Source organism: Myodes glareolus, chromosome 14 (genome assembly GCF_982192425.1).
Source record: "Myodes glareolus chromosome 14, mMyoGla1.1, whole genome shotgun sequence".
Taxonomy (NCBI): Eukaryota; Metazoa; Chordata; class Mammalia; order Rodentia; family Cricetidae; genus Myodes; species Myodes glareolus.
The window spans coordinates 12,473,212-12,485,505 of record NC_142039.1 but is presented as its reverse complement, the minus strand read 5'-3'; the positions used below and the strand labels follow the sequence as shown (position 1 = coordinate 12,485,505).

Below are 12,294 nucleotides of genomic sequence, written 5' to 3'. Positions count from 1 at the left end.
TGTTATCTCTCCGACCATGTGTGTGGCTGCCTGAACTACTCTCAACACAAAGATGGAAGTCTAGCACAGAGGTCACGGTATGCTTGTCACCTGCCTTCCAAACCTCCTCTTGTCCCTCTCCCTCTCTTCCTTGGCCCTCCCGCTTCTCAAACAGTATCATCCCTTCCTCGACAGATGTGCGTACATGCCTCTTCCTCAGCTCTGGTCTCTCTCTTTTCGCCTCATCTCCCCTGCATTTTCATCTCAGCTCCTTCCCACCCAGCAGCCTCAGGTCAAAGAGCTCTTCCCCCGGAATGCCTTCTCTGCCTTCAGTTATTTCAAATGCCTCTTTGCACTCTATCTTCATAACACTCTTGCTTTCTTCCAACTAACTTACTAGTTTGTAGAACTGTGATTTTGTGATTAATGATTCAAATGGTTCCCCTGCACTTTGAACTCCCTATATTTAAGGATTTCAGTTATAGTATTTACTTCCTATTTTGTATCCAGTGCCTGAAAGCCTCAGGCATATACGCAACAACACTCAGTTGATAGCAACTCAATAGACAGAGATGGATAGCTGGGGTTTTGGTGGTGGTGGTGGTGGTTCTGTTTCGGGGTTGCTATTGATTTTGCATTTATGGAAAGTAGGGCAGTGATTTTCAGTGACCTTAAGAACTCTAGGCCCTGGATTGCATCACTGTAACAATGTCCTACAATGGATGAGATGAGCAGAGGGCTGTCATGGCGCTGAGCATGGAGACCATCTTTATGAAACCTTAGCCACTTAAAGAGTTGTAACAACCAGGCAGAGTCACCCCTGAGGAGAAACCTTCTGTTCTACCCTAGAAAGTATCTCAAGATTGTGGAGACTTTGGACATTTCAAAATAAAACTTGTTTTTAACTGATGTATAAAATAATACAACTGGTCTTGGAAAGATAACTCAGCAGGCCAAGATGTTTATCATCATGCCTGATGACCTAAACTCCATTCCCTGGACTGCAGGGTGGAAGATCAGATGTGACTCCTATAAGCTGTCCTCTGATGTAAGCACATAATCTGTTTCATATGCAAACCCATGTGTGCATAAAAATAAATAAGTGTCAACAAACACATGGATATGAATGCATGTTATACCTGCCAAGTACTTTTGCTATATGTGCACCTTGTAAAATTATGTCAAACTTACCTCCTTGAACATTTCTTGTTTGTTTTGGTACTGTAGTCACCCTGATGTGCATGCGATAACATATTAGAATTTCTCTCTGTGTGTATGTATGGTGTACGCATGCCTGCACAGATGTGTATATGTGCTCACCCATGTATGAACGAATGTGCTTACCTGTGCATACACATGTGGAGACCAGAGGTCAACATTGGGTGTCTTTATCTTTCCTATGGTATTTTTTTGAAAGAGGGTTTATCGCTGAACCTAGGGTTCATGAGTAAGACTAGACTGGCTAGAGAAAAAACCTCTAGGGTCCCCCTCTCTTTGCTGCCGCTCATGTTACTATGGTTTGAGTGGGCATCAAAAATATCACGTGAGGGCTAAGATTCAAGCTCAGGTGTTCGTGCCATCTTCCTACCCCTTCGTGCCAGGACTTCTTGCTTCTCTGGGTAACTAATGGCACCATGCTCAATCTCTCCCTTCTGCTGCCTCTCCTGTCGTCCTCAGCTGCGGTGAGATCATCTTTTCGCGGTTGGCTCTGTTTCTTCTAAGAAGAAACACTGTCTCAGTCACTGTGTGTTTTCTCTCTCCTCGGCAGGAGTAACCCACAACATGTAGAGTCAGATAATCCCCACATATCATAAATCAAGACGCCTGTCATTGACTTCTTAACTATGTAGCTGTGGTTATTTTAATTATTTCTACCATCCTTTCTCTGTTATCACTTTACAAAATTTTAATTTAAACATACCATAGATTATTTTGAAGATTCCTCATTGTACCACGCATTAGGTTTACAGCGAACGCCGTACATCACCAGCTACCTGGTTAACTGCATTGGATTCGATCACTTAGCAGCTGGACCAGAATTGCCAGTACATGAGCACAGCAGCTTCAGATTCCTGGCTGCTTTTGAATCATAATCTGGCATTTTTAAACCAAATTATCCAGAGAGGTTTGTTTTTCCTACTTGTTAATAAAACTAAGCAGTTATTTTTGATTTAAAGGCTTCGGCGGTTCTCCTGTCTTGCTGGATAAAGCTGAACTCTGCTGTGGAGTTTGGGATGCTCTAGTCTGCTCCAGATGAGACTGCGCTCCTAACCTGAGCTTTCCCTTCCCTTTGCTTTTCTGTCCCCTCCGTTCCCTCCTCCCCCATGTGCTCCCTTGGATGCTATGAATTAATTATTGACTCCAAAAGTAATAATACCCAGGGGTATTTTTAAAATACTGGTTTCATTTCTTTAACTGAGGTCAAAATAACAGTAGTGTAAACAGTACGGGGGTGGGGGGGGGGTAGTACGTTTCTCTTCGTATTGCCCTGCCATGACAAACCACTTCCAACCGAAAGGGCAGCTCCCAGTGAGAGACTGGAAACTAGCTGCTGTGCTTCCCAGGTGGACAGCGGGCTTCTCTGTGTTCCTTCAGCAATGCATCTATCTTAGGCAGCAGCAAGCAGCAAAGTGGAAAGGGCAGGAGGAAGGCAAGGTCCAGTCCCTCTGAGGACATCTTGGGGGTTAGTACATGCCATTTTTTTCTTCTTTCTCATTGGCCATAAGCGAGTCACATGGTTCCCCTAGTTGCTAGGGAAGCTGGAGTATTTGTCTTAGTATAAGCTCTCTGCTTCTGTTCCGCTTACTGTAGCTGAAATGGTAAAGGAATAATGAACGTGCGAGTGTGGATTTATGTCTCCTCTTCTACCTGCCGTTTACTGTGCTCAATGCCAGCAATGGACACACAAATAAGGACAGCTTAGTTTGAAGACTTTGGAGCAGTGTGGTGACGCACACCTGTAACCCCAGCTCTTGGAAGGTGGAGGCAGGAGGCTTAGGAATTCGTGGTTGTCTTTGTCTACATAGCACATAATAAATCTGAGGACATGCTGGGTGATGTGAGACCCTGGTTCAAACGCCCAGAGGCTGGAGAGATGATTCAGTAGTTAAGAGCACTCACTGTTCCTCCAGAGCATGGCAGTTGAGTTCCCTAGAGCCTATGTCATGTGATTCACAGTCACCAACACTTCCAGTTCAAGGTCGTGACACCAGCTTCTGGCCTCTCCAGGTACTCACACACATGTAGTACATGTGCACATACACACACACACACACACACACACACACACACACCAGGAAATAAAAGCACAAATCTCTAAACACACTTTGGGTAAGTCCTTGTTGCCTTAATGTATTGTGAACATGTAATCTACACACATTTTTGCTTATCTATTCTATATAAGCAGATGTATCATACATGTATGTAGTCTGCATGTAAATTTCTGTGCTGCATATACCATCTGGCATTCTTTCTCTGCCTATTGTCCATTGAGTGCCGCACTGCCTGCCTTGTCAAAGGAGCCCACATGTCCCTGACCTCACAGAGCAGTGACTGGTTCTTTAAGGGACAGTTACCAGAGAGATTTGCCTGGTGTTCCTGCCTCCCCTCTTCACTGCGTCGTAAGGTCCTGGAGTTTGGTTTAGGCAGGGGGGCACTTGCCTTATGCCAACACTTAAAGGAAGATGGTGACATGGACTCCCTGTTAAAAAACCAAGAAAGTTTCACAAAGGAAATGGACGTTATTATTTCCTGTCCCTAGCATGTTAGCCCAGTGGCAGAAGGATAGAAGGTCCCCAGCAAATATTTGCAGAGCCCACTTAGAGTGCTCAGCATTCTTTCCTGGGTTCTTGAATGGCAATGTGGGTGGAATCTCTAATGAACTGGGGAATCTCTTACATACTGTGCTTAAAATTATCATACTTAATAAAAAGTTAAGTGAATTCTGAATCAAATTCAGAATCCACCAAGAGATCTCTCTTTCCTCCAGTATTTTCATCTTAGTCTATCTTTGACTTCATTTTTATTCTTTGTTTTTATGAAATGTGTTATAAAATAGCTTTTTAAAAACCTTGATCCTCCCTATGTTCCTACCAATCCAACTTTATGTTCTCTTTCTCTTTCTCTCTCTCTCTCTCTCTCTCTCTCTCTCTCTCTCTCTCTCTCTCTCTTCTCTATTTGGAAGGAGTTGAGAGAATAGAAAGAAAATGATCAAAATATCTTAATGAAAACCTTGACTTTTATGTTTTATTATATTGCTATACTTCTTGCTAAAGTTTCTTCAAAAAATTCAAACTGAAATCCTATGGACTAGGAGCAAATCTTGCATAGTTCAAAAAATGTCGATCTTCTTTATAACACTTAATTTGAAAGTCAATTTCCAAATTAATTCAAAAAGACCTCTGACTTAATCAAAACCTAGTTGCTCTAGATCAGTTTTCTCAGCCTGGGGGTTGCGACTTCTTTGGGGGTGGAATGAGTCTTTCACAGGGGCTGTAGAGCAGATATCCTGCATATCAGGTGTTTATACTATCACTGACACTATCACTGACAGCAGTAGCAAAATCACAGTTATGAAGTAACAGCAAAAATAATTTTATGATTGCGGGTTGCCATGGCATGACGAACTGTATTGAAGGATCACATCATTTGGAGGTTGAGAACCCCTGCTCCAATTAGTCATATTTTACCCTTAGATCCTTCAAAAACATGGATGATTAGTATGTGAAGGCCATAGAATTTGGAAGACTGTGTCAAGTCCAAGCTATTAATTAGACTACTTCTATGCTGCCAAACACTAACCATTTGGGGCCTCATCCCTTTGTCAATCATGTAAGAGGTTTGAATTAAACCAGAAACGTCTTCCAGTTCTCAGTTGTCTCGGAGATGAATGAACAACAATGTAGGATTGTTACCCAGGCTCTAAAAAATAATTGCAAAAGGTTACAAATTAGTAACTTTTCACTTTCCATGGGCCTAAAGAACACGATGATGGTTGAGGCTCTTAGACTATGGTGTGCAATTAATTCATGTACCTACTTAAGTGATATAGAGTTACTTGGTTGTGGGGGCAAATGTGGATCAATATGTGTGGCGTAGTTAAAGGTTATATGAATCATGGCTTATTAGCATGGTTGATATCATCCAAATTAATAGCTGAGTCCCCAGTGTATTAATGATTCATCTTCCATTGGGCGACATGTACAAGGCCTTAGACAAAGAATGTAAAGATCGACTCCCAGTCAGAAAACCGTGTCCTTGGGGAGTGGGATAAATAAGAGTCTACATGGAGTATTGACTTGCTGAGCTCTCGGGTTTGTAAAACATTTGGCTTATTATGTCTAAATCATAGATGATATATTATTTAACCGATTAATTAGGTCTGACTCTGATCACGTTTGCCTGCCAGAGCTGTGTTTATTTAACATGCTTCAATGTAGAAAATGAGTCTTTGGCAACAAGCAGGAAAACACTGTACAGCCGCAGTGGTTGAGTGAGTCAGGTCCTGAGGCTACTCCAGCAATCTCCTTTACAAATCCTTTGCAATACATACTGCAGGACAAAGCCTCTCACAGCGTAGAGGGTGGCTCCGGAGTCCTAAGAATCCACAGTGAATTCAAGTCTAGACTCACTCATTTGTCAGTGAAAGGGGAGGAGGGAGAACGAGCAAATCAGATATGCCCAAAATGTTACAGAGGTACCAGTGAATCAAGGATGCTGTTGCCAGTCTGTGCATAGCGAGAAGGGCGAAATAACAGCCAAGCAGCGGCAGGAGCAGCGCTGTTCTCAGACACAGTCACATAAACAGCAGCCAGGGTAGGCCTCCTCCCTTCCGAAGCAGCAGACTGCAGCCTGGTGAAATGCAAGGCTCTGAGGTTTGAAAATCTCTGGAGTAGAGCATGGCTACTGTAAAAGCCTTGCTCAGAAACCCCGGCGATCTGGACAGGCGAAACTCCACATTAGCAAGAGTTCCTTTGGGAAGAGAAATGCTACCTTTTCTAGATTTCTGCCAGTAGGCAGCCCCCTTAAAGAAGATCTCAAATTACCTGTAAGACATTTTTAAAAGGCAGACAGAGAGAACAAAGTTTTGGCATGCCTGCAGAAACAGCAGTGTCTGTAAAAACTACCTAGAGACAGAAAGAAGCTAAGTGATCATTTGCCCATGGCTCTTACCTGGGAGTGGAAGGTGGGGAGAAATGGACAGTGGCCGTGACGAGAAGACGAGGCACGGTGCAGCTTGGTGAAGCCACGCTCTGACTGCGTTCTGCCCCCTCTTCATGCAGTGCTGCGGGCTGGTGCATCGCCGGCGAGTTCGGGTGTCCTATGTAAGTTTCTATTGCTGTACGGCTGCTGCTAGGAGCTGAAAATGTCACTAGTGTCTGTCTGGTCTATGTGGCTTCTTTTGGATGCTTTCATCCCTATGCTGAACCAAACAGAAAATCAATCATTTATGCCATGAGTTGTCAAGGCACCTGAGGTTGATGAGATTCTGAGGTCTTTCCAGAGATGCTTTTGTATGTTTATCTTTTGTGCCAGGTTACTTTCACAAGGTTGGGAATAACTTGTGGAGGGATTGGTCTGGTGTGTCTATGTGTGTGAGGGAGTATCTATTGTCTCAGATATCTGTGTCAGTTCAAACCAGTTGATAGACTCTTTTGCTTGGAGTTTTCACATTTGAATCATGGCATGGGAAAGAAGATTATTTTCTGGATACGAAATAATACGGAGTTCGTCAAATCCCAGACCGTCATTGTCTGCTGTTAAATCCTATTTTGAAGGGCTTCAGAAGAAGGGTAGATGATAATCGTGTGATGAATGACACAGCGGTGGCAGTCATGCCAGCGTTTCCAACGGCTTCGTCACTCCGACCGTCACTTGGAAACGGCCCTGATTTCGTGGACCTGCTGTGTTTTCTTTTCTTTTCTTTTTTCTTTTTTTTTTTTTTTTTGCAAAATGGCTGTCTGAGTATTAAATTCTAAAAGGCAGGCTCTCGCAGATACTGAAGTGTCACTGTTGGAGAGGGTTGGATGTTAATTGAAATCCACTGCACTGCCACCCCGGCGACAGGCTCCGAGGAAGCGCCGGCTTCATTTTCACACTCCCGTGTGCAGCCCCTTTATTTTCACGGAGCGATGGGAAAGGGAGCAGGCGATTTATGCAGGCTGGCCAGACTGCAGTACTGACTGGGTTAACACTGACTTGAGATTCCTGGATGCAAAGCAAGTAGAAAATGGACAGTGGGCACTCATCAAATCTTCAGGGGATCACTTGGAAATCTGTGACCTTGGGGGTTGGGCTAGCAGAAGAGATTCACCTGAGACCTCAGGACAAGCAAGGTCAAAATCAGCCGTGTTCTAAAACACAAAGTTGAGGATTAAGGGTGGCAGGGGGTGACGGATCACTACGTTCCTGTCAGAGTTGGAAGATTTCTCCTTTATTAAATAAATAATTAAGGCGTTTAAGAGCCTCTTAATTGAATGGGTTTTAGAATTGTCGTGTGCTCGGTGCTATTTGTGTTTTGAAAGCAACAGCTGACCCGTCAGGAGCAAACGGAGTTGTGAGGTAGGCAACCAAGAGTTTTTTTTTTTTTTTTTTTTTTTTTTTTTTTTTTTTTTTTTTAAAGACGACATCTACAGGCAGAGATGGATGAATTTTTCCAGTAGAAAAATTAATTGATTTTTAATAAGATTTGGGAACAAGTACCATAAGTCTTTCATGTGCAAAACTGCCTAAAAATAAAAATTTTAGATTAACTTGGAATTAAAGACCTCTATTTTCATGAATTAACGAGGACTCTGACTTCTGTGGCTTTGTGTCTTTCTGTTGATTTTGCATTATGAATTAGGAGAAATCTATGCTATATTTGCCTCCTGTACAGGAGGTTTCTGAACAAGGCTATAATTTATACTCTGCTTGCTTTGGCCCCTTTTCAGCGCTGTACATGTAAATAGGTAGAAAGAACAGACGCTACATCCTGGTTTTGTATTTTTGGAGTCATGACTAAAAAGTGTGAGCACTTGTTTCTTTATAGTTATCAAACTTTTTACCCCATATTTTGGGTAAGGAGCCACAATAATAGCTTGTGTATGTTTTAAAGACATTGTAAAATCATATATTTTGATCTGGTGTATGTTTTTTTTTTTTAGAATATTTAGTCTTGAGGCTCTAACCTGTTACCCACATGTAATTCTTCCTATTAACTGAGTGCTGTTTAACCTCTGGCTTTCAGTTCTCTTCTATAGATGGCCAACACAAAGCTATAGGTAGGTGAACTCTGAAACATACAGAGTTCCCTTAGAGGGGAAGATCCGGCGGTGATTACATCTGTGCGTGAGACCTACTTTGCATGCAAAATTGTCAGATCTGGAGCTACTCATTGAATAATTGGGTATACAGCATTTCAAAAGGCAGCCCAAACCCCAGTATTTATATTAATGTATGGGGTATTCTATTGTCATTTCTTAAATATACTTTCAATTTTGAGAAATGATAATGTAGGTCATACCAGTAATAAATTCAAACATTTGTATATAAAAATAAATCAGATATCTAGTATATATGTAACATTGTAAATTACATGTGTAAATAAGATAACATACATGCTCAATCACCCATTGACTGACTGCATTTCAGTCAGTGATGGATTACACAGATCATAGAAGTTTAGGCAGATTAGAATACCTGGTGATTTACACATCTTAGCTTGTAAGCACTGTGATGTTTATACAGCTACAGGATTGCATGGTGATGCATCTTCTGATGGGTTATTCACTGCTAAGTGGTGTGTGTGTGTGTGTGTGTGTGTGTGTGTGTGTGTGTGTGTGTGTTCAATCTTCTGGGAGTTTTTCTTTCTTTTTTAACCATTTTCTTTTAAGTATGACAGCTTTGTTAAGGATTCCTCCTACTCTGACACTGTCTTTTAGAAAGAACAGTGAACATTATGTGGGCAGCAAAGAAAGTTATACGCACGTGCCACCTTCCTGCATTTCTAGTTCTTTACCTTCCAGAGCCGTTGCTTTTATTTGGCTCCCTTCCCTCTCCTGCTCCACATAGGCTTGATATCCTACACTTGTTCTGTGAACAAAAAGGCCTGACTAGGGGCTGGAAGCCCTGTTTTCCTCTTTAAGACTTGGGACATAAGGCTCTCATTTTGACATTATTATTTATTTTTGAGCTCTAGTCTTCATTATTTTATTTATACCTAGCAGTACTTCTCTTTTAGAATCTGGCTTTATACATCAGGAGATCCTTATGCTTACCTAAACCGCTTTGCCATTTTATTAAATGATATAAAAACATGTCAACTGAATAACTATTATTAATTTAAACATGGAGAGCTCTACTGTGACTTGAAAAGCATTAACATTTGCATCCTTTGGGAAAAAGGGCTGCTTCCCATTCTGCTGAGGTTTAGTTGAGGTTCAGGTGGCCTTCCATGCTCATAGGTTCCACATTTGTGGATTTCACAGCAGGATCAAAAGCCTTTGAGAGAAGTCACATCTCTATTGAGCCTCAACAATCTCTTGTCTTTCTCCAGCAGCACCGTATAACAGTACCAACATTCATATCACACCAAATATTAGATCATCTAGATATGACTTAAAGTTTGTGAGAGAATGGGCACAGGTTGCATGCAAATCTTATCCCATTTTATATGAAGACAAACTTGCATCAATATTGGCACTCACAGGGGGTGTGGGTACTAAGGACAGGTTGCATAGATGTATAGATTGAATGTGCCCTGTATGAAATGCTTAGGAGTACAAATGTTTACGATTCTCGAGGTTCTTGGAGGTTTTTAGCTTTGGGAATATTCTCATAGACTTTTTTTCTTTGACTGTGCATCCCTCATCTGAAATTCTGAAATGCTTCAAAATCCAGACTCAAAATATATGGATGAATAACCTGCAAATCAAACACGTAGGAGAGATGGTACTAAAATTTCAGGTGCTGAGTTGGGAGAATGTGGTCAGTACTCAAGTCCAAAAGACCAGTTTTGGGGCTGGAGAGGTGGCTCAGCAGTTAGGAATGGGTACTGCTCTTCCGGAGGACACGAGTTCAGTTCCCAGCACCTAAGTCGGACAGCTCACAACCACCTACACCACAAGCCCCAGGAATCTGATCTCTTCCGGCCACATCACACATGTGCACTCACGGGTGCACAGAACCACACATGTGAAGTTGGTCTGTTGTTGTTATTTTCGTGTTGTTTTGTTTTGAAGAAACCGGTCATCGTCAACACCTCTTGTGTTCACCATTGCCCACTTCCCTCAGTGGAATCATTTACCCGACAACGTCATGGGCTCATTTTTCCTGTTTCTGAGTCTTGTAGAAATGAGCTCATAGACTAGTTCCTCATCGCGTTTACCTGGGTCACTTGTCCTTCATTTATAAGACCGCTCTTTGTGGTCATAGCTATAATCTTATTCTTGTGGCTATATAGTATCCCATTGTGTACTAAACCATGATTTAGTTAGTCATTCTGCTATTGATGGGCCTCTGGGTAACTTCCAGTTTGAAGATATTATAAACATTGTGGTTTTTAAGGGTTGTGATATGTAATGTTTAGGCATGTAATTCTGTTGGATTTCAATCTAAGAGCAAAAGTTTCACGTCAGAGGTTACAGTATACCCATATTTGTCTTAAGTGGGTACTAGTAAGCATTCCAAAACATTCAGTCAATTTATTCTCCTCCTAGATGGCCATGCTCTATGAGGGTTTGCTTTTCTGTTGCGCCTGAGCTAGCCTGTAAGCAGAAGTATCCCCTGAGGACTCTCCTTTGCATTTCCTTAATGACCACCAAAGTCAGGCTTTTGAGCATTTGGCTAACCTTTGTGCAGTACCTGTTGCAGTATCCTGCTTCGTTTCTCTTGGGTTATCTGTCTCTTGAGACAGTTTAGTGAATAAAAGAACTGATTTTTTAAAAAAAAGCAGCAACTGGCAATTAGCAAATAATACAGCATTGGGTGATGGTGTCTATGAAGAAAACTCCTTAGACTGTAGAATTAGACTTGGCATAGGTTGGGATTTTGATGAGATTGTTTAGTGACTGTTATAGCAGAGAGTTTTCTTCTTTTGAGCCTGATAATTATCCTATAGAATCAGGATCCCAGTAGAATATTGAAGATTTGAAAGTTAGAATAAAATAGTTTGTCAGCACCTGCATATCAACTACTGTATAGTTATTTTGGGAAAACCTGTAGCACTACAAGTGAACCCAGGTGGTAAAACCATACGAGAGCAGCAGAGAAGGGAGGGAGGAGAGGAGTAGATGATTGTCCTGGGCTTGGTGGCTGCCTGTATTCATTGGTTATTACTAGTCATCTCCAAAAGCTTTGATAACAAAGGAGACAAACTCATCCATACATAATGAATCTCTGATGAGACAACATTTTTGTTAGGTTCTAATAATTATTTTAACCTTTAGAGCTTTGATTTAACTGAGATCACCATGGGTGTTACTTTTGTGCCTTTTGCATGACTGAGTCATTCAGAGCTTCATCTATGATTAATACGGTTGCCTCATGCACAGTCTTTTAGAGTTAACAGTTGTTGCCTGCTTTTTCGTGTCAGGTTTAAGAATGGGTAACGGAATTGTGGAATATACTCACACATGTAATTTTACACAGCTGTAAAGAAAAGCTAAATTTGCAGGAGATGGATGGACCTGGAAAGTATTGTGCTGTGTGAGATGGCCCAGACTTAGAAGGACAAGAATTGCACTTTCTCTCACAGGCGGATCCTAACTTTGAATGTCTGTATGTATAAGGATAGGGTAGTAGGAGCATGAGCACAGACTGTGAAGCTAAATAGGAGAGCAGGAGAAGGAGAGTGGTTTGGGGTTAGGGGAGGATTCCCGTGACACAAAAGCAGAAGGTAACAGGGAGAGGGAGGAAACAGGGGGTGCAGGGGGGGGGGGGACGACAAACAACAAACCAATTATGTTGGAAAAATGCCAGAATCAAGCTTAATTCTTTGTATGCCAATAATAATTTGTAAGATAACCTCAAAGGTAGTCAAGGTGACTTGTCATGTCACAGGGGAGAAGCCGTCCATCGAGACAGTGAGCTAAGTGTATTGCTACAGGGCTCAGCAGCTGCTGGTAGCTGAGCTGCGCATCGAAGTGAAGTGATTCCTTCTCTAGGTGCAGTGTTGGGTTCATCTTGCTTGGAATGTCTTCTTATGGTTAAATAATTGGATTATCATTAAATTTAATTAACATGAAGATTTTATAATGCTTTGGAGCATAAAAATCAATTGTAATTGAACTTGAGAAGAGCTCGTGTGCCAGATGATAGCGGTTGCTGGTTAGTGGG

General features: G+C 41.8%; 1 protein-coding gene across 8 annotated transcripts in view; it reads left to right on the top strand.

Annotated features, from left to right (window-relative positions):
- Positions 1-12,294, top strand: part of Cacnb2 (calcium voltage-gated channel auxiliary subunit beta 2) — a 357,246-nt gene that overhangs the window by 118,522 nt on the left and 226,430 nt on the right. The window contains exon 1 of one of the 8 annotated variants that reach the window (XM_085699051.2): positions 5,708-6,302. The exons of the other annotated variants lie outside the window; for them this stretch is intronic. Coding sequence (XP_085555177.1) covers positions 6,255-6,302 — 48 coding nt within the window. The 5' untranslated portion in view covers positions 5,708-6,254. Of the gene's footprint in view, positions 1-5,707; positions 6,303-12,294 lie in introns of those variants that run through there. 8 annotated transcript variants of the gene reach the window in all.